This window comes from Monodelphis domestica, chromosome 1 (assembly GCF_027887165.1).
Source record: "Monodelphis domestica isolate mMonDom1 chromosome 1, mMonDom1.pri, whole genome shotgun sequence".
Classification (NCBI taxonomy): Eukaryota; Metazoa; Chordata; class Mammalia; order Didelphimorphia; family Didelphidae; genus Monodelphis; species Monodelphis domestica.
The window spans coordinates 404,520,433-404,542,959 of record NC_077227.1 but is presented as its reverse complement, the minus strand read 5'-3'; the positions used below and the strand labels follow the sequence as shown (position 1 = coordinate 404,542,959).

At 38.2% G+C, this 22,527-nt stretch overlaps 1 protein-coding gene across 2 annotated transcripts in view; it reads left to right on the top strand.

Moving 5' to 3' along the window:
- ARHGAP40 (Rho GTPase activating protein 40) overlaps positions 1 to 22,527 on the top strand; it is a 135,249-nt gene that overhangs the window by 69,750 nt on the left and 42,972 nt on the right. For both annotated transcript variants that reach the window (XM_001381692.5, XM_016428300.2), the window contains exon 2: positions 5,686 to 5,888. In XM_001381692.5, the coding sequence (XP_001381729.3) occupies positions 5,708 to 5,888 (181 nt within the window). In that variant the 5' untranslated portion in view covers positions 5,686 to 5,707. The remainder of the gene's footprint in view (positions 1 to 5,685; positions 5,889 to 22,527) is intronic.

Sequence of the window (22,527 nt, the reverse complement as noted above, 5' to 3'; positions counted from 1 at the left end):
TTCTCTCCCCTTTCTCTCTCCCTCTATCTCTCTATCTCTAATTCCTTTCTTCCTCGTATTGTAATTAAACTCCATAAAAGATTAACTGCTGATTTGAGTTTTCATTAAGGAATTACATAGCTGAATTCCTTGGCGACCTTAAATTAATATATATCAGTCTTTTAAAGTGATTTCCTTGTAACAGTTATGAGGTGAAGCCTCAACATTTTTTTTTATAAGAAGGGTTTATGATAAGTAAAGTTTGAACATTGCTGCTCTAGAAAACTATAATTTTCAAAACAGTGGTGAGCTGCTTTGGTAGCAGAAGATTCCTCATCTGGGAGCTCTTTTTACCAGTCATATCAGAGATCCAGTTCCTATCTTGATTGTGATGCTTGAACCAATCCTTGAATATTATAGTTTACATTAGCTCATCATTCTTTTTAGTGCCTTGCCCCAAAGAGCTGCTATTTGACATTTATAAAACTCAGAAATATGCAGAAATTGACAAGTATGAGAAATTCAGAAATCATGGCATTGTTTGCATGAACCATTTAGTATGAAATAAACCATATAGTATGGACCAAGAAAACAGTATGCACAATGACAATAGAAATGTAAATGGAGAAAAATCACTTAAAAGTAATTAAAATCTGAGTAGTAGAAAAACTAATGGGGAAGTTAGGTGGCTCAGTGGATTGAGAGTCAGGCCTAGAGATGGGAGGTCCTGAGCTCAAATCTGACCTCAGACACTTTTGTGATCCTGGGCAAGTACCTTAACCACAATTATTTAGCCCTTACCATTTTTCTGCCTTGAAATCACTACTTATTATTGATTCTTAGATGGAAGGTAACAGTTTAGAAAAAAAAAAGGAAGAATAAAGAAAAAATTACTGAAAGTTTTAGAGATGAAAGAATAAAGTAGATCTCCTCCCTCATGGCAGAGAGGTCAGGATAGAATAGAACAGTGTATATGTCATCAGCTATGTTTTTGTTTTGACCCAGGGAAGGAGGAGTTAGTTGGAGAGGGATGGAAAATGACTTTCATTGCAAGACCAAAAAAAAATAGTAGAATTTACTAAAACAATATGGAAAAGAAATAAAAATGAAGTAAAATGTGAATAGAATTTAACTGAGTCATCCTGATGGGATCAGTCTTCTGACTGTGACTCAATACTCTGGGACTGTCACCTCTTTCATTCTAGATATTATACCTTTCAGCAAAGCCTGAAAGCATGCTAGCACCTTTGGCTATGTTACATAGCTGATTCCTAAAACCAAGACTTTCCCCCATATGAATCCTGTTTCACTATACCTCTACGACCTTGTATTATGAAGTTGACTTTTTGAACTGAAGTAGAGGAATTTGCATTTATTTCAATAATATTTTATCCTTTTTGGAGTCAGTGTTTTGTTCAAGGTAAGACCCCAGATAGGTGATCTGCCATATCCCAGCTGAAAACTTTGATAAACATGGCATTTATGCCTTTATCTAGATCATTGGTAAAAATTGCTGAATAGAGTCAAATAATGATGCCTGAGGCAGTCCACTAAAGACCTTGCTCCAAATTAATATCAAGCTCTTTATGAATGATGGCTCTTTGGGTCTATTTTTTAATTCAACAAGTTCTGAAATCATCTAGGTATATTGTTGTTTAGCTGATATCATTCCATCTTGTCCACAAAGACAGCATGAGGAACTGTTGAGTGTTTGACTAAAATCTTGGTAAACTTTATCCATGGCATTATCTTGACCTACCAGTCCAGTAATCCTGTCAAAAAAGGAAATGAGGTTAGTCTGGCACAACCTGTTTGTGGTGTTCAGTGGTGTTCAGAGTTTCTCTTTCTAGATGTTCACAAGTCATACCTTAATTATATGCTACAGAATCATGCCATGAATTGAAATCAAGTTTACTGGCCTGTCTATAGTTTGAAGACTTGGTTTCTTTTTTCTTTTTTTTTAAACCAGGACAGTATTTGCTTTTTTTTTTCTAATCCTGTGGAATAATTATTCCTGTTCATGATGATCTTTCAGAGATTACTAATAGTAGCTCAACCTGAATCATATGCTTTTGTTCTTTCAGCACTTTAGTCTGTAGTTCAGCCTGCCCTGGGGATTGGGATTCATTGGGGGCAGCTAGATGCTTTCTTACTCTTTCCTTGCTTATCTTGGATTTCAAGTCATTATCTTTTTCTTCCTCACCTTTCCAGTTCAGAGTTCATCCACCTTGGCAAAGAAATAAGAATAATAGTGAGAATTGAGAAGCTTTCCTTTTTTTCTCTATCATTCTATCTGTCCACAAAATAGTCCTATCATTGCTCTGGTAATCATTGCTTTTTGCAGAATAACTAAAATATTTTTTCTCGTCCTTAGCTTCTATCTCCCTTCCAGTCATTAAGCTCTTGACATTATTCTTTAATGACTTATACTTAAGTATTTGTCTTCTGTCTCCTGATCTCCATTCCATCTTCTATACAATTCCCTTTAAAATCTCCAATGATCAGGGAGTTTCTTTTGTATTATTCGTCTTCCCTTTTTCCTCTTCATTGGAATTCTCTTTGTGTTTTCAAAATTTTCATTTTTGAGTGTTTCCCATATTCCTTGTTCTGACTTCACCTATAGAATTTTAGTTCATGTGGATGCTGTGTGCTCTTTCTCTGAAGATTTTGAAATCTGTATTCCCAAAATCTAGGGTATATATCAGACTGTATTCAGCTTTCCTTTCTTCCATTCCAAACACTTAAGTTGAGTAACGAAGTCAATAAAAATTAGTTAAGCTCAAGGCAACAAGTTAAATCACAAGAACTTTCAGAGGAAAGAAGGGAGGCCTAAAGAAGGCAGTTAGTTTTGGCAACACAAGATTAAAAAAAAAATAAAAATTCTCAATATTTTTCAGTTTGATACCTTGGCCCAGTCTGATTTTTCACAAAATCTGGACTGGTAAAATAGTATAATTGCCATAAGTTTTGTTTTTATTATGTTGTTGTTATTCACTTATTTTCATTCATGTTCAACTCTTTGTGACCCATTTGGGGTTTTCTTGGCAGAGATACTAGAGTGGTTTGCCATTTCTTGCCCAACTCGTTTTGCATATGAGGGAACTGAGATAAGCAGGGTTAAGTGGCTTGCCTAGGGTCACATCATTAGTAAATATCTGGGACCAGATTTGAACTCAGGAAAATGTCTTCTTGATTCCAGGCACAGCACTCTAGCCACTTGCATCATGTGGATTCTCACATTTATGGTTATTATTATCCTGTGTCTTAAAGATGAGGGAATTGAGGTAGCAGGAGATAGAAGTGACTTGCCCAGGTTCATACAGCTAGTGTTTGAGATAGAATTTGAACTGAAGTCTTTCTGACTTAAAGTCCAACACTATCCATTGCACCACCTAGTTAACTCCTTATCCCAATTTGAATACCTATGGAAGGCAATGTTCTGAAATTACATAATAAAAACTTTTTTCTTACCAATTACATGTAATAAATTTCCACTTAAGTTTTCTGAAGTTATATGATCCAAGTTGTCTCCCCTCTCCCAGAGCTGGCAAGCAATTCAATCTGGGTTATATATGTATTATCATGCAAAACATATTTCCATATTATTAATTTTTGTAAGTGAATTATCTTGTAAAACCAAAACCCCAAAACATATATACCCAAATAAACAATTGAAAAATTATATGTTTTCATCTGCATTCTTGTTCCCAACAGGTAGATAACATTCTTTGTTGTAAGTCCCTCAGAATTGTCCTGGATCATTGTACTGCTGATAGTAGCTAAGTCTATCTCATTTGATCATTCTACATTATTGCTGTTACTGTGTACAGTGTTCTCTTAGTGCTCATTTCACTCTACATCAGTTTGCGTAGGTCTTTTCTGCTCTTTCTGTAATCATTCTGTTCATCATTCCTTATAGCACAATAGAATTCCATCACCATCATATATCCAACCATTCTCCAATTGAGGGACTTCCCTTTAGTTTCCAATTCTTTGCCACCACAAAAAAGAGCAGCTATGCATATATTTTTTTTTTCACAAGCAGGTCCTTTTCCATTTAAAATATCTTTAGGATATATACCTAATAGTGGTATTACTAGATCAAAGGGTATGCATTGTTTTATAGCCTTTTGGGTATAGTTTGAAATTGCCCTCCAGAATGGTTGGATCAGTTCACAACTCCATCATTAGTGTCCCAATTTTACCACATCCCCTCCAACATTTATCATTTTCCTTTGCTGACATATTGGACAATCCGATAGTGGTGAGATGTTACCTTAGAGTTGTTTTAATTCGCATTTCTCTAATCAAGAGGGATTTATAACATTTTTTTTTTCATATGATTATTGATAGCTTTGATTCTCCATCTGAAAACTTCCTATCCATATCAATTGACCATTTTCTTTTTTTTTTTAAACCCTTACCTTCCATTTTGGAATCAATACTGGGTATTCGTTCCAAGGCAGAATTAGTAGTAAGGGCTAGGCAATGGGAGTTAAATGACTTTCCCAGGGTCACCCAGCTAGGAAGTACCTGAGGCCAGATTTGAACCCAGGACCTTCCACCTCTGGGCCTGGATTTTAATCCTCTGAACCACCCAGCTGCCACACCCCACAACCTTTTTCAATTGGGCAATGACTTGTATTCTCATAAGTTTGACTTAGTTCTTTATATATTTGAGAAATGAGACCTTTATCAGAGAAATTTGTTACAACATTTCTTCCCAGTTTGTTGCTTCCCTTCTAATTTTGGTTGCATTGGTTTTGTTTGTACAAAAATTTTTAAATTTAATATAATAAAAATTATTCATTTTACATTTTGTATGTTCTCTATCTCTTTTTTGATCATAAATTTTCCCCCTCTTCATAGATCTGACAGGTGAACTATTCTATGTTTCCCTAATTAACTTATTTTTTAAAAAAACCCTTACCTTCTGTCTTAGAATCAGTAATACACAGTATTGTGTATTGGTTCTAAGACAGAAGAGTGGTAAGGGCTAGGCAATGGAGGTTAAGTGACTTGTCCAGGGTCACACAGCTGGGAAGTTTCTGAGGTCATATTTGAATCTAGGACCTCTCATCTGGAAGCATGGCTCTCAATCCATTGAGCCACCCAGCTGACACTCCCCCCCCCCCCCATTTACTTATACTATCACCTTTTATGTTTAAATCATATCTTGGTATAGGGTGTAAGATATTGATCTATACCTAATTTTGGAAGGCAGTGTTTTGGCAAGTGGATATAATATTGATGATTTTGCTTTTTTCCTGGGCTTGGTTTGAAGGTGTCAGAATTGGAGAGACAGGAGAGAATGCTGAAGTTGGAGGCAGATCCCATTCTGATACAAACTGTGTGACTGTGAGCAATTCACAACTCCCCATTGAGCTATACTTTTTTATTTGGTTAAAACACTGCCCTCCCCCAAATCGAAAGTATCTACCTCATGGGGTTGTTGTGAAAATTAAATAAGAAAATGTATATAAAACTTTTTGCGAACTTTAATGCAATGTCTAAGTGACAGCTATTATTGTGATCTAAAAAAAGGAATTTTTAACTTAAAAATGTTCAAATGCTAAACATAAATAAAAATATGAAAAAAGAAAAAATATTTCATTTGCCTGCCATTTTGAGTGACCTTTCTCCTAAGCATTCAAAACATTTTTTTAAACTTAATCATTATCGACTAATTTTTACTTTTCTTTACAGGAATCCCACTTTCCCATGCAGCATGAGCCAATTTCCAGCAAAGAGCTCTTCTCAATGTCAACCTCTGGAGGATTCAGACTCCTGGCTGCCACCCATAGAGAGCCTCTCAATGGATGACTTTTGGATGGAGGTGGAGAACATGAAGCAGGGTGATGGACTGAAGCAGGAGGAGAGTGGTATCACTGAAGCCCAGATCTCAGAGGGTGAGCTTTGCTGCTGCTAGGACCATGGGGAGGCAAAATGGAAAGGAGGCCAATGTGGCAGGGGATTCCATTTCACTTTGAAATATAAAATGTGAAAGAAAGGGTGTGTTGGTTCCAGACAGGTTTTTGACTTAGGGCAGGTAGGTTGGGCAATTGGATAGAACACCAAACTTGGAGTCAGGAAGACTTGAGTTCAAATCCAGCCTCAGATACTTACTAGTTGTATGACCCTGGATAAGTCACTTAACCCTTTTTGCCTTAGTTTCCTCATCTGTAAAATGAACTGGAGAAGGAAATGGCAAACCACTCCAGTATCTTTACCAAGAAAACCTCAAGGGGAGGGGGGTCAAGAAGAATTATACATGACCAAACTACAACAACAAGGTGCTGATTGAGTCATATGGCAAGGTAGAATTGGAGTCTCTGAGTGGGAATATGTTTAATTTCAGTAACCAATTCATTCAGTTCATAAACATTTATTAGTTATCTACTCAATGCAGAGCAATGGAGGAAGTGCAAAGTGCAGACAAGAAGTGTTTCCTGTCCTCTGGAAGCTTGCAGTCTAATAGGTTAAAATTTGAACCCAAGGGCAGCTAGGTAGCATAGTGCCAGGCCTGGTGTTCAGAGAACCTGGACTCAAATCTGGCCTCAGACACTTCCTAGCTGTGTGACCCAGGGAAAATCATTTAAGCCTGACTGCCTAGAATTGATGCTAAGATAGAAGTTAAGGCTTTAAAAAAAAGATTCTATCTCAGATAACGTATACAAAATAGGAGATGAAATTCTGGAGGGAAAAGGCCTTTTGTCAACCTAGGACTTCTTAGGGGAGGTGACATCTAAGCTCTGATTACATTATACTTATTTATCTTTGTAAATCATGAGTTCTTAACCTGATGTCCAGTAACTTTTTCTTTTTTTCCAAGAACTTGTTTTTAAAAAATACTTTAATAACAGTTTTTCAGTATAATTTTTTCTTTGTGATCTTATGTATTTGTTTATTATACATTTAAAAAATTCTGAGAAGGCATCTATAAGACTTTACTAGACTGCCAAAAGGTCTAAGACACCAAAAAGTTTAGGAATTCCTGGTGTGAATGTTTATTCCCTCCTTATTGCACACTCTCCCCTCCCTCCTTCCCCCTCCCCCCAATGACACTCTCTGAGGACAGCAACTTTTTGTTTTGCTTTTGTGTCCTTAGCACCCACCACAGCACTTTGTACTTTTTTGAGGGGGAGAGGGATCTATGATTTTATTGGTATGGGGAACTCTGGTGCTGGAACTCTCTCCTCATGTCAACTGGCAATCCATCTGTGGTATAATACTAGTGTTATCTGGGATATTGAAAGATTAAGTGAATTACCCATAGTTACCCAGTTAGTAGGTGTCAAAGGAAGAACTTGAATTTAGGTCTTTTTTGACCCCAAGGTAGCTCTCTCTCCACTCTGATCATGTCACTGGACTGTCCCACATAGAGTAATACTTAATAAATGCTTGTTGAATTTAATTGTGTTAAAGAATATTTGAAATTCAAGGGGCACAGTATTAATTCTAAGATGGAAGGTAAGGGTTAAAGAAAACAATTCAAGGGGCACAGGGAGTTAGAAGGATATTCTAGGGACAAGGAATCATAGGAACAAAGTTTAAATAAATATGCATCTCAGAACATGCTTTCAGGACAGAATTCTGTGGCATGGTGGGGTCAAAATGAAGTAAATGGAGGGAAATGATATGAAAGGCTGAGAAAGTACCAGTGATTTTGAGAGTAATGGGAAAGTTAGGAAGAGTTAGGATTTTGAAGAAAAGATAATGAGTTTAATTTTGGATTTGCTGATTTTAAGATGTCATGGGGACATTCAGTTTGAAAGGCTTGATAGGCAATCTGAGAGGCAAGTCCTCCCAATATCTGTCCCCCATTTTTTTCTTTCTTAGTTCCTTCATCTGGTCTTGATGATGTAGCTTCAAATCCACTCTCTTCTGAATGTGCTTCTGCTTATAAATGGATCTCTTAAATTCAGTGCTTAGAACTTAATGTTGACATGTACTTGTAGTCTAAGAAGTGTAGAGTGGAGTGAAACTGTTAACTATTTTTTGTTTGTCTTTTAAAATCTTTATCTTCTGTCTTAGAATTGATACTAAGCATTGGTTCCAAAACAAAGGAAATCATAAGGGGTAGGCAATTGGTGTTGAGTGACTTGCCCAGGGTTACACAGCTAGAAAGTGGCTGAGGCTAGATTTCAACCCAGGACCTCCTGACTCCAAGCCTAAAGGCTCTTTCCACTGAGCCACCTCACTCTCCCTTCTCTAACTGTTTCAGAACCTAGATCAGTGATGGCAAACCTATGGCACAGGTGCCAAAGATGGGGCATGAGACCACCTTCCCCCTAACCCCCAGAATTTGTTATTAGAAAGTCAGAGGAACTTGGGCAGAACTTCTCCCCCTCCCCACTGTGCCTGACATTTTTTCACATCACCCACCCCTCTGCCCAGCAGCCCAATGAGAGCACATAGCAGGTAAAGTGGGAGGCTCACAGGTAGCAGAGCTGGAGAGGAGCAGAGCACTTGGGTCACTCCGCTCCTTCACCTACTCTCTGTCCAGCTGCCCAATAGGATCATATTCTTCCTCCCCTGTGTAAGGTGAGGGGGGGAGCACAACACTTGCTCTGGGGGTGGGTTAGAGTAGGGTAGGGGCAGGGCCTGGCATTCCATCTCTAAAAGGTTCACCATCACTGACCCAGAGCCACAATTTCTATAGCTGGCAGGAAAAACCAGGAGGTCATCACTGTCTTCAAAGATTTGTAGGTAGAATAATCAGGTCCCTCCTCATTTTTTTGGCTATTAGACTCCCTATCAAGGATAAAAGTCAGTTTGCCTCCTTCACAAGGACCTTTCCTGACCCACCTCTCCAACCCCATCACGTCAGGTATCTTTCCCTTCAAAGTTATTTGTTTTAACTCCCACCTTTTGTCCTCTGCTTGTGGGTAGTGTTTTTTTTTTCCTCCTTGAACCCTGAATGTTGTTCAGGGACATTGCATTGAGACTAATGGAGAAGTCCATTACTTTCGATTGTACCACAGTGTATCAGTCTCTGTGTACAATGTTCTCCTGGCTCTGCTCCTCTCACCCTGCATCACTTCCTGGAGGTCGTTCCAGTCTCCATGGAATTCCTCCACTTTATTATTCCTTTTAGCACAATAGTATCCCATCACCAACATTTACCACAATTTGTTCAGCCATTCCCCAATTGAAGGGCATCCCCTCATTTTCCAGTTTTTTGCCACCACAAAGAGTGCAGCTATGAATATTCCTGTACAAGTCTTTTTACTTATTGTCTCTTTGGGGTACAATCCCAGCAGTGCTATGACTGGATCAAAGGGCAGACTGTCTTTTATCACCCTTTGGGCATAGTTCCAAATTGCTCTCCAGAATGGTTGGATCAATTCACAACTCCACCAGCAATGAATTAATGTCCCCACTTTGCCATATCCCCTCCAACATTCATTACTTTCCTTCACTATCATGTTAGCCAATCTGCTAGGTGTGAGGTGATACCTCAGAGTTGTTTTGATTTGCATCTCTCTGATTATTAGAGATTTAGAGCACTTTTTCTTGTGCTTATTAATAGTTTTGAAAACTGTCTATTCATGTCCCTTGCCCATTTATCAATTGGAGAATGGCTTGTTTTTTTTTTTTTTGTACAATTGCTTTAGCTCTTTATAAATTTGAGTAATTAGACCTTTGTCAGATGTTTTTGTTATGAAGATTGTTTCCCAATTTGTTGCTTCCCTTCTAATTTTGGTTACATTGGTTTTGTTTGTACAAGACCTTTTTAATTTGATGTAATCAAAATTATTTATTTTACATTTTGTGACTCTTTCTATGTCTTGCTTGGTTTTAAAGTCTTTCCCTTCCCAAAGTTCTGACATGTATACTATTCTGTGTTCACCTAATTTACTCATAGTTTCCTTCTTTATGTTCATGTCATACACCCATTCTGAGTTTATCTTGGTGTAGGGTGTAAGGTGTTAATCCAGACCTAATCTCTCCCACACTGTCTTCCAGTTTTCCCAGCAGTTTTTATCAAATAAAGGATTTTTGTTCTGAAAGCTGGGGTCTTTGGGTTTGTCATAGACTGTCTGCTGAGGTCACTTACCCCAAGTCTATTGCACTAATCCTCCTTTCTGTCTCGTAGCCAGTACCAAATTGTTTTAATGACCACTGCTTTATAGTATAGTTTGAGATCTGGGACTGCAAGGCCACCTTCCTTTGTATTTTTTTTCATTATTTCCCTGGATATCCTTGATCCTTTGTCCTTCCAAATGAACTTTGTTATGGTTTTTTCTAATTCAGTAAAATTTTTTTTTGGAAGTTCAATGGGTATGGCACTAAATAGATAGATAAGATTGGGTAGGATGGTCATTTTTATTATATTGGCTCATCCTACCCATGAGCAGTTAATGTTTTTCCAATTGTTCAAGTCTCGTTTTAATTGTGTGGAGAGAGTTTTGTAGTTGTGTTCATATAGTTCCTGTGTTTGTCTCGGGAGATAGATTCCTAAGTATTGTGAACCTTAAAAATTCTCAGACCCTACTTCATAAGGTTAGGATTGTAAACCTTAAAAAAATTCCCTGACCCTACTTCATAAGATTGGGTCAAGACCATTCCCCATTAGGACCATTCCCCATTTGGGCAGTGAAGGTACTTAGATCAGGAATGTGAGAACTCTACTTAGATCAGGAATGTGAAGAACTCTACTTCACCATACTTAAGCATGCCTTAGGGGAAGATAAAGTTTTCTGAACAATGAAAAGTACTTAAACCCATACTTATAGTGGGACAAAAGTTCTTAAGCTATGCCTATTTTAGGACTAATATAAAAGGGTGCTAAGTACCTATAAAGGTCAGGCAACTTGTGAATTTACAAGGAGCAAAGAGGTGAAAACTTACTCAGAGATTCTAGTCTACTCAGGTGTGAATTACTCAAAAGATTAGTCTACTCAGGTGTGAACTAAGAATGGTCTGTCCTTTGAAAAATGTCTACTGTGATTGGTAGATGTGAGAACTCAGGGGAGGAGACATAGGAGAAAATTCCCTTTAAATAGGAGCTCAGATTCATTCAGATTGAGATTCAGGATTGAGCTGGTGGAGTCAGCTGAGATGAAGCTGGCCTGGTGTCACTAGAATCCTTGCTTGAACAGATCTTGTGGTGAGTGATTAAGGACTGACTGATCTTTCTTTTAGGGCTTAGGCCTGGGTTGGCCAGGGCTGCCTTGGGCTGGCCTATCCTTTTCTCATTATTTCCTTTTTCTCTCTTTCTCTCTTTCTTTAATTCCTCATTGTATTATTAATTAAATTCTCTATAAAACCCAGTTGACTTGGGTATATTCATAATTGGGAATATTTCCCTGGCAACCACCTTATATTTGATTTGAAACAAGACACTGTAGTGAAAACATATTTTCTGCGGTCACAATTTACTCATCCACTCTTTTATATGTCATCAATTTATGTCTTCCACTATTTTAACTCTTACAGTATTTTATTTTGTCTAAGGTGATTTTGAATGGGATTTCTCTTTCTAATTCTTGCTGCTGAGATGTATTGGAAATATATAGGAATGCTGATGACTTATGTGGGTTTATTTTGTATCCTGCAACTTTGCTAAAGTTGTTGATTATTTCGATTAGTTTTTTTTGTTGATTCTCTAGGATTCTTTAAGTAGACTATCATATCATCCTCAAAGAGTGATAACTTGGTCTCTTCATTGCCTATTTTAATGCCTCTAATTTCTTTTTCTTCCCTAATTGCTACTGCTAGTGTTTCTAGTACAATGTTAAATAATAGAGGTGATAATGGGTATCCTTGTTTTACTCCTGATCTTATTGGGAATGCATCTAGTTTATCCCCATTGCAGATGATGTTAGCTGATGGTTTTAGATATATACTGTTTATTATTTTTAAGAACGACCCTTCTATTCCTATGCTTTTTAGTGTTTTTAATAGGAATGGGTGTTGTATTTTATCAAAGGCTTTTTCTGCGTCTATTGAGATAATCATGTGGTTTTTGTTGGTTTGCTTGTTTATATGGTCAATTATGTGGATGGTTTTCCTAATATTGAACCAGCCCTGCATTCCTGGTATAAATCCTACTTGATCATGGTGGATGACCCTTCTGATCACTTGCTGAAGTCTTTTTGCTAGCATCCTGTTTAAGATTTTTGCATCTATGTTCATTAGGGAGATTGGTCTATAGTTTTCTTTCTCTATTTTTGATCTACCTGGTTTTGGAATCAGTACCATGTTTGTGTCATAAAAGGAATTTGGTAGAACTTCCTCTTTGCTTATTATGTCAAATAGTTTGTATATTATTGGGGTTAGCTGTTCTTTGAATGTTTGATAGAATTTGCTAGTGAATCCATCAGGCCCTGGGGATTTTTTCTTAGGGAGTTCTTTGATGGCCTGTTGTATTTCTTTTTCTGATATGGGATTATTTAAGAATTCTGTTTCTTCTTCTGTTAGTCTAGGCAATTTGTATTTTTGTAAGTATTCATCCATATCGCCTAGATTGGCATATTTATTGCCATATAATTGGGCAAAGAAGTTTTTAATGATTGCCTTAATTTCCTCTTCATTGGAGGTAAGATCCCCCTTTTCTTCTATGATACTGTTAATTTGATTTTCTTCTCTCCTTTTTTTATTAGATTGACCAGTACTTTGTCTATTTTGTTTGTTTTTTCAAAGTAACAGCTTCTAGTCTTATTTATTAGTTCAATGGTTTTATCACTTTCAATTTTATTAATTTCTCCCTTAATTTTTAGGATTTCTAATTTGGTTTTCTTCAGGGGGGTTTTAATTTGTTCGCTTTCAAGGTTTTTGATTTGCATTTCCAATTCATTGATCTCTGCCCTCCCTAATTGTTAATATATGCCCTCAGGGATATGAATTTTCCTCTGAGTACTGCTTTGGCTGCATTCCATAAGTTTGGAAAGTATGTCTCGCCATTGTCATTTCATTCAATGAAATTATTAATTGTTTCTATGATTTGTTCTCTAACTAACCGATTTTGGAGCATCATATTATTTAATTTCCAATTTATTTTTGATTTTGCTGTCCATGTACCCTTACCAATTGTTATTTTTATTGCCTTATGTTCTGAAAAGGTTGCATTTATTATTTCTGCTTTTCTGCATTTGTATGTCATGTTTTTATGACCTAGTGTATGGTCAATCTTTGTGAATGTGCCATGTGCTGCTGAAAAGAAGGTGTATTCCTTTTTGTCCTTATTTATTTTTCTCAATATATCTACTAACTCTAATTTTTCTAGGATTTCATTAAACTCTTTTACCTCTTTTTATTTATTTTTTGATTTGATTTGTCTACATTTGATAGTGGTTGGTTCAGATCTCCCACTAGTATAGTTTTATTATCTATTTCCTCCTTCAATTCTCCTAGTTTCTCCATTAGAAATTTGGATGCTATACCATTTGGTGCATACATGTTGATTAGTGATATTTCCTCGTTATTTATACTCCCTTTTATCAGGATGTATTTGCCTTCCCTATCTCTTTTAATGAGGTCTATTTTGGCTTTGGCTTTGTCAGATATAATGATTTCTACTCCTGCCTTCTTTCTGTCAGTTGAGGCCCAATATGTCTTACTCCAATCTTTGATTCTGACCTTGTGAATATCTGCCTGCCTCATGTGTGCTTCTTGAAGACAACATATGGTAGGGTTTTGGATTCTGATCCACTCTGCTATTCATCTATGTTTTATGGGTGAGTTCATTCCATTCATGTTCAATGTTATGATTGTCATTTGTGAATTCCCCAGCATTTTGATATACTCCCCTGATTCTGACCTTTCTTCTTTTGCTATAACCTTTTAAACAAGTGGTTTACTTTAAATCAGTCACCCTATTCCCCTCCCTTGTTATACTTCCCTTTCTGACCCCTTCCTTTTTGTTCCCTTCCCCTCTCCCCTCACTTTCTCTCCCTTTTTGTACTCCCTGCTCCCCTATCCCCCCTTAGTTTCCCCTTTCCCTTGCCCTATTGGATAAGATAGAATTCAAGATCCCAGTGGATCTAGATGCTCTTCCCTCTCAGAGTTGATTTCACTGAGAGTAGGGTTTAAGTAATACCAATTAGCACTCTTCTCCTCTCCTTTGAAGATAATTCTTCCCCTCCCCTTACAGTGTGTATCTTTGTGTGACAAAGATTATTTTATTTAATTTATTTCTATTTCTTCACGTATATCTTATTACCATCATAGATCCCCGTTCCCTTTTTCTTTCTTTCTTTTTTCCCCTCCAAATCATGTTAATGCCCCGATCTTTCCCTATGAGTAATTCTTCTGATTACTCTATTAATGCATTCAATTTTCGAAAGTTACAGATAACATTTCCCCCATATGTTTGTATATATGATTTGATCTAATTGTAGCCCTTATAAAGAGAGTTTGAGTAAGAGAAAAAAAACCACTTTTCTACTTTTCCCTTTCTTTCATATTTACCTTTTCATGTTTCTCTTGCTCTTTGTGTTTGGATGTCAAACTTTCCACTGAGTTCTGGTCTTTTCTTTGCAAATACTTAGAAATCTTATATTTTGTTGAATGCCCATATTTTCCCCAGGAAGTATATAGTCAGTTTTGATGGGTAGCTGATTCTTGGTTGAAGACCCAGTTCTCTTGCCTTTCTTAGTATCGTGTTCCAGGCTTTGTGATCTCTTAGCATGTTCGCTGCTAGGTTATGTGTGATCCTTATGGGGGCTCCTCTATATCTGAAGTTCCTCTTCTTAGCTTCTTGTAAGATTTTCTCCTTAGCTTGGAAACTCTTGAATTTGGCAATTACATTCCTGGGGGTTGTCTTTTGGGGATTTAGTATAGAGGGTGTTCTATGAACCCTTTCTATTTCTATTTTTCCCCCTTGCTTGAGAAAATCCAGGCAATTTTCTTCGATGATTTTTTGTAGTATGGTATCGAGATTTTTGTTTATCTCTTGTTTTTTGGGTAGACCAATGATTCTTAAGTTGTCTCTCCTTCCTCTGTTTTCCTGGTCTGTCACCTTGTCAGTGAGATATTTTATCTTTTCTTCTAATTCATTAATTTTTTTACTTTGCTTTATTAATTCGTGCAGTTTTGCAAGATCATTGTCTTCCTGTTGCTTAATTCTGATCTTTAAGGACTGGTTTTGCTTTTCAGTTTGGTCTGCCCTTCTGTTTGAGTCTTCCAGTTCTTTCTCCAATTGGGGGTTCTTGTCTGTCAGGCTGCTGACCTCTTTCTGAATTTTTTCCCATATTTCTTGCCAGAATGTTTCCATCTTTTGGATAAGCTCCATTTTGAGTTCTTCCAGATCTTATGCATAATTTCCATTTTGGGAGGCATGTTTTGATTTTGTTTGAATTTCATCCTCTTTCTCCTCTGTCACCTGGGTTTTCCCTCCATAAAAGTTTTCAATAGTCACTTTTCCCCCTTTCTTCTTGGAGGGTTGATCTTGGGCAGTGTGAGCTATCCCTTTGGTGGTTTTCCCTTTCCTTTTTGGTCAGAGGTCTGGGTGATATGGGCTGGTTTTCTGTGGATTTAGGTTGCCTCAGACTAGTTCTTCCCAGCCTCTGCGGTTTGCTAGCGTGCCCGACCCTGTGCTCTGTGGTCTCTTCTCTCCAGTGCTCAGGAATCTCCTGTAAAACCACCCTGAGGGGTAGTTCCCTCATAACCCCTGTCAGTTTCCAAGGACCCTGGCATTCCCCCCCTCACTACAGCAAGGAGCAGAGCTTTGGCCTCAGGCAGTTTCTACAGTTTCTAGAGACTCCACACTGTTCGCAGTTTGCAAAGGCCCCCGCGGTCTGCGAGTTCTCTAGTGCGCGGGATTCTCTAGTGAAACCGCCCTGAGGGGGTAGTTCCCTAGCAGTCCTCGTTAGATCCCAGGGACCCTGGTGTGCCCCCCCAGACAGAGATGCTCCTCACTCACTCGCTGTCTCTGGTGAGCACGCTGGCCCCTACTCTGGTTCCGTGGGGGAAGTGGGGGAAGGGCAGCCCAGTTCACGTTTTTGTGCAAGCTTTTCCTCCTCCTTATAGTGTGGAAATGTTCAAACCCCACGTACCTTCATTACTGTGGCATACTGGAGAGTCCCTGAGTTCTTCCAAGGATGATTTTTATGTTCTTTTGAAGTAGTGTATTTCGTTTGGTGCTGGGGGAGATGAACGATTCACATCTAGATTGCAGCCATGTTTACCCGTAAGTCCCTGTGTCTTAACAAATGTTAAACATTGCAACCTTGAGTCTTCACACTAGGTTCAAAACCTTTGTATTGGCTAGACGTGCATCAATTGATCCTGGATTGGTTTATCTTTGGCCCTATGAAATGGCTCTTTTGTGTATATCTTGTCCTGGAATCAGACGGAATCATTAAGCAGAGTCCCATAATTTTTTTAAAACAATTAGTGGCATCATTTTTATAGTCGTAAGCTTTTGGGCATTCATTGACATTATAGCAAATGTATTTTAAACTTATAGTACTGCAAAATCAAAAAAGCTAAAGAAAATCTTAATGCTGGTGACATGTGCTTCAAATATAAAAAGAAGAGAGAAAATACTGAAATAGTATATTGCACATGCAAGAAAAACATAATAAAAGAGTTTTTAAAAAATTCAAAAATATAGCTTATAATCATTGACACACTTCACACAAGTTGCTGTATGACATTTAACGAAAATGGATACTTGTCACAAATTTTTACATTCATAGCAATTCTTTCAAACTTGGTAAACATAATTTTAAACAAAGTAAAACTTATTTCAGGTTTAGAACATCATCAAAAAATCTAGATATTCTGATGGAAGTTTAGTGAGCTGAAGGGTTTAAATGAGAGATGCTTCCCTTTTTTTTCTTTGGGAGGCTTCTAGGGGTACATGCCCTGAGATTAACTGCCCAGCTTCCACTCACATTTTTATAATGTGGGAGGTGGGGGTTATAAATGTATTTCACTTCAGCTATTAAAATGGGCCTTACCTCGTGTTAGGGGCAGGCAAAAATGACCAGAGATTGTTAAGAAAATTTCTAAAAATCATGTCTAAAGAACCCTTAAAATCAGTTTGAGATAATTAGCTCTTTAAATTTTCCAAAGGTTGTTGTAGCACTTTTCTGATGGAGTCCATCTATTCTCTATGTGACAATTTACAAAGTCAAAAATATAAAAGCTGTTTTTATATGGGATTATTCAATAATGTTCGTTCAGTATGGTTATAGGGGAAAAGCAACAGAATATAACAGTAGTTAAAACTCAGTACCTTAAAATGATTCAGTGTAACAGAATAGTACGGAATGCAGTAATATATGAACTTAAAATCACAAAGTTAAACCTTAAACAAAACAATCAGCAAAATGCAATAGAATACAGAGATTTTCATAAAACATGGAGTCTGAAATGCCTTAAAAATATTACCATTCTCTTTAAAGTTAATGGGTAGGCAATGGGGGTTAAGGGACCCATCTAGGGCTACACAGTTGGGAAGTATCTGAGGCCAGATTTCAACTAAGGACCTCCTGTCTCTAGGCCTGGCTCTCAATTCACTGAGCCACCCAGCTGCCTCCCCAAAGTTGGCTAAAGAGTTCCAGGGAGCTGAATTTTTCCCCTGAAGTAACAGAATCAGTGCACTCAAAAGATATCCTCTTAAAGTAGCCATGCTTTTAAGTTCCTGTTTGGAAAAGCCTCTTCCTTCTTTCCCTTTCTCCTCTCCTGTGATCCCCTGCCCCCATGTGGAGGCTAATTGTAGCCTAAGGGAAAATTACTCCTGTTTTTTTTTACCAGCCAGTGGAATTGAGTCTTGGGCCTGGGGTGGTGAACCAGAATTGCTGGGCTGGCCGGTTCATCTGGGTCTGGATTGCAGACAGCAGGTGGGCGGGCCAGGGCTAGGAGATTGCTGGGGCGCAGAAGCAGGTAGGCAGCCGAGTGGGTGGGTGGGTGGGTGGGTGGGAGAGCGGGCACCAGATGAGAATGGAGAACAGAAACAGGCAGGCAGCAGCCGGGCCGGGACCAGGTGAGCGAGAGCACAGGTCCAGATTGCAAGAGTGTAGGCCCAGAGCTGATCTTTTTCTAAAAAAGCATCTTGGAGAAACATGGCTTAAAAAAGCAACAAACTAGGCACTAACTATTAAAGGCTGAACTTAGTTACAGTAGACGAAATATCAGAATATTGAGGGTATTTTGTTTTTATGAAGTGGTTAGTCAAAACTGTAGCAGTTAAAATTAGTTTCTCTGCTAGAAGTATTATATTTTTTAGAGGTTTATTAAAGATTAAGAATGAAAGAAAATACAAAATAAGAAAGCACGTGTCTAGGCCCAGAGAGCCCATTCACAATCACTCACTCTACATCCTACCTGGTAGAGCCACGTGTGCCCAGTCGCAGAAGCCAAGAGAGCTAGCAGAAGGCGGAGTCAGTTTAAAAACAATTTCTGTTCTTGGTGCAGGTGGGAATTTAGGTGAGATTAGAGAGCATCTTGGGAACTAGAGCAAGGACTTCTGGGGATTGAAGTCTAGGGTTCAAATCTCCATTTTTACTGTAGGAACTTTAATAAAGGCTTGTTGAATGTGAGTGTCCTATGATATTCCAGTGGACAGAACTGAGAACAATGGGTAGAGATTAGAGGCATATTTCAACTCAATGTTAAATATAGCACTCACTGGCTCTGAGGATCATCTCTCACAGCCCTCATTCACACTTACAGGTCCCTAGAGCTTGGGGCTATTTTCTCTCCCCTCCAAGCTCTAGAAGACTCTTACAGGGCTAAGGGGATGGTTTTCTAGCTCATGATCTCCCCACCAATATATTTCCTCCTGCTGTTTTCAAATGACATCAATTAGTCAGTCAGAAAATTAGCTTTTTAGAAGAGGATATTTACTTTGTTGTGGTTGCTCTAGTCATCTCTTCATGACCCATTTGGGGTTTTATTGGCAAAGAAACCAGAGCAATTTACCATTCCCCCCCCCCCCCCCCCATCTTGTCATTTCATTTTACGGATGAAGAAATGGAGGCAAAAAGAGTTAAATGACTTGCCCAGGGTAGCTGTAAGATAGCCTAGTAAGTATCCGAAGCTAGATTTGATCTCAAAAAGATGACTTTTACTGACTCCATACCCAGGGTTCTATCCGCTGTGCCACCTAGCTGCTCTGGTGGCAGCAGTAACATATTTACTAAAGTGGTACCATAGGAAGAGTTGATGCAAAATGCCCCTCCCCAAAGTCAGTAACATACTTCCTCACAAGTACATACACTCAGAAGGAAAGTGGACTTGAGCTCAGAACATATGTGGCAAAGAATACTAGCTCAGACCTCACAGGAATACTCAGGGTTTTGTATAAGTTATCTATGGTCAAGTCAATCCTAATTGAATTTGTTATCTTTTCCTCTAATTTCTTCCTTCTTCCTAACTTTCTATCCCTTTCAAGAGTACACATACTTTCTCAGCCTTTCATGGTATTTCCCTCCATTGACTTCATTTTGACCCGACCATGCTCCTTAGGTAAGGGGCAGCTTTCCTCTGGGATCTTTGCAGACTTCTGAAGTTATCTTCCCTTCCAGTTGTTCCTCCTCATCTCTTGACAATGAATGACATTGTCAACATTCACAGCTGTCCTTGCCACTAGTCACTGCTGCCATCATTCACTGCTGCCCTTGCCAACAAGTCCCTGTTGCCCCTGCCACCATTCACTGTGGTTCCAGGAGGTGCTGGCAGGACACTGATGAGCAGTTCCTGATTCTACAACCCTTTGAAGGTCACAAAGTCATTCCCTGGTTAAGGGAGTGGGGGAAAAATACAGAGGTTCTCTCTTCCCACTTCCCCAGGTAATTTCCTCATGGAGACTTGGCCAGGCCTCCTTCCATCACTTGTGAGCCAGACAATGGAATGGGAATACAAAACAGCTTGCTGTTCTATTTAAAACCCATGGATTTGTGATTGTTTCTTATGCATTTTTTTCAGGCTGTCCTAATATTCTTATTACCCCACCTACTTGAAAAATCTTTGGTTGACTGGCTGGTTGATTGATTATTCAGTGGAGAAAACTTGTCCTTGTTTATCCCTGGTTCATGACTCGGTTGCTTAATTCAGTTTAGAAGTCTGCATGACTTCAACCTTCACATAAGGAAGAACTTTTCACAACAGCTGTCCAACATTGAAATAAGCTAGGAAACTGGATACTAATCATTAGATAACTGGTGGTGCAGTGCTTAGACTGCCAAGCTTGGCATTAGGAGAGCCTAAAGTCAAATCCCACCCCACATACTTACTTGTTGTGTGACCTTGATCAAGTCACTTCACTTCAGTTTTCTCAACTGTAAAAGTGGGATTAACAAAAGCACCTACCTTCTGGGATTATTGTGAGGATCTATCAAGATAATATTTATTGTTATTTTTTAAAAAATATTTTCTTTTTTACCAATTACATGTAAATCTTTTTTAAGCATTTGTTTTTTTTGTAATTCTGAGCTCCAAATTCCCTCCTTTCTTTCCTCCCCTCCTTGCTTCATTTTTCCTAAAATGGCAAGCAATTCAATATAGGCTATATATGTGCAGTCATGCAAAACACAGATAATATTTATTTTTTGAAAGGGGGATATCTAAGCACTGAAAGTATCTGGCATATTGTTGTTTAATCATATCCAATTCTTTGTGACCACATTTGGGGTTTTATTGGTAGAAATATCAGAGTGGTTTGCCATTTCTGTCTCTAGATCATTTTATAGAAGAGGAAATTGCGCTAACAGGGATAAGTGACTTGTCCAGGATCACACAGTTAGGAAGTGCATAAGGCTGAATTTGCACCCAGGTCTTCCTGACTCCAGGCCCAGAGTTATTCTCTCCTTCTCCCTCTCTAGTCTATGGGGAATGTTGTAAAAAACAATCTTGCATTGTCTGGAAAGTCTTCAAAATCATTTCCAATTCTGAGTTGTTATTTTTCTGTGACTAACAGCTTAATGCTAATAACCCCCCATGATTTTATGAGGTTTTACAGTTTTGCAAACTTTTTTACAAACATTCTGATTTGTCCTTCACAACAGCTTTCAAGATATATATATATATATATATAAGCAGACTCCATTAGTAGCTTCTGTTTTAGGGAGGCCATGTGGTTCAGTAGAAAGAGCACCTGGTTTTAGAGTTAGAAGATCTGGGTTCAAAATCTGACCCCAATACTTATTATTTGAGTGACCTTAGGCAAATACTTTAACCTCTGGGGCTCAGTTTCCTGATATATATATATATATATATATATATATATATATATATATATATATACATATATATATATATATATATATATATATATATATATATATATTTGGTCTCCTAGGCTTTTGAGGTCCCTTCAGTACTTATAATTCTATGAACTCATCATGTCATGGAAGAAGCCTTGGGCTCTTGAAGCCTATACCAGCAGAACAAAAGCACTGGCAACTTCTAAGCTAAAAAATAGAGATGTTTTGATGGACTGTATGATTGTTGTATGAGAACAGACATAAGTTGAGCGACTTATGAGCTGCATAATGAGGAACTTTCCAGTCATGGCAACTACTGCCACTATGCTATTCAATTGTTTTCAATTGTGTCTGACTCTTTGTGACTCCATTTGAGGTTTTCTTAGCAAAGATACTGGACTGGAGTATCTTTCATTTTCCAGCTCATTTTACAGATGAGGAAACTGAGGCCAACAGACTTACATGACTTGGCCCAGTGGCACACTGTCAATAAATGTCTGAGGCTGGATTTCAACTCAAGTCTCCCAACTCCACATCTGGTGCTCCAACCAAGGTGCCATCTAGCCAGCTCCCAACTCTTGGAAAGAGACCATCCAAGTTGGCAGGGGAAGGAGGGAGATGGCGACTACAGTCCACATCAGTGGAATGGGTACTCACACCCGTGAAACACTGGGGCTTCTTAAGCATTTTTTGTTGTCCTGTATCCCTTTGGCAATCTGAAAATCCCATGAACCCTTTCTCAGAATCATGCTTTCTAGAACGTAAGATTAAAAATACACAGGATTGCAAAAGATACCAATTATATTGAAATCCACAGTCATCAAAATATTTTTTTAAAGTTCACAGACTTTGGGTTATGAATCCCCACTTTAAAGTATTTCTCATTTTACAGATGAGAAGATTAAAAACCAAAGACGTGAAAAGTCTGGCTCAAGGTCACATGGCTCTGAAGAGAGAGCGCCAGGGTTAGATTTTTGTTCTTGTAACTTCACATCCAGTGCTTCTTCTGCTTTATGCCAATGCAATCTATTAGTTACTGACTTTGATTGGTTTCAGCCTCTCAAGATTGTTTTGAAAGTTGATTTTTAAACTATTCTGTTCAACATCTATTAAGTGCTTCTTAATATGAGGCATTGTGCTAGGTTCTGGGGAATACAAATACAAAACCAGTTATTCTTGCTCACAGAGATCTTATCTTCATGTGTGTGTGTGGTAGGTGTGGGGTGTGTATGTGTGTGTATTGGTATGCATAGTGTATTGTGTAGTAGGTGCACTTGTATGTGTGGTATATGCATGCATGTGTGTATAGTATGTGTATATGTGCTGAATGTGTGTAGTGGATGTGGTTTATGTGTGCTGTTTGTGGTTTATATATGTGTTGTGCATGTTT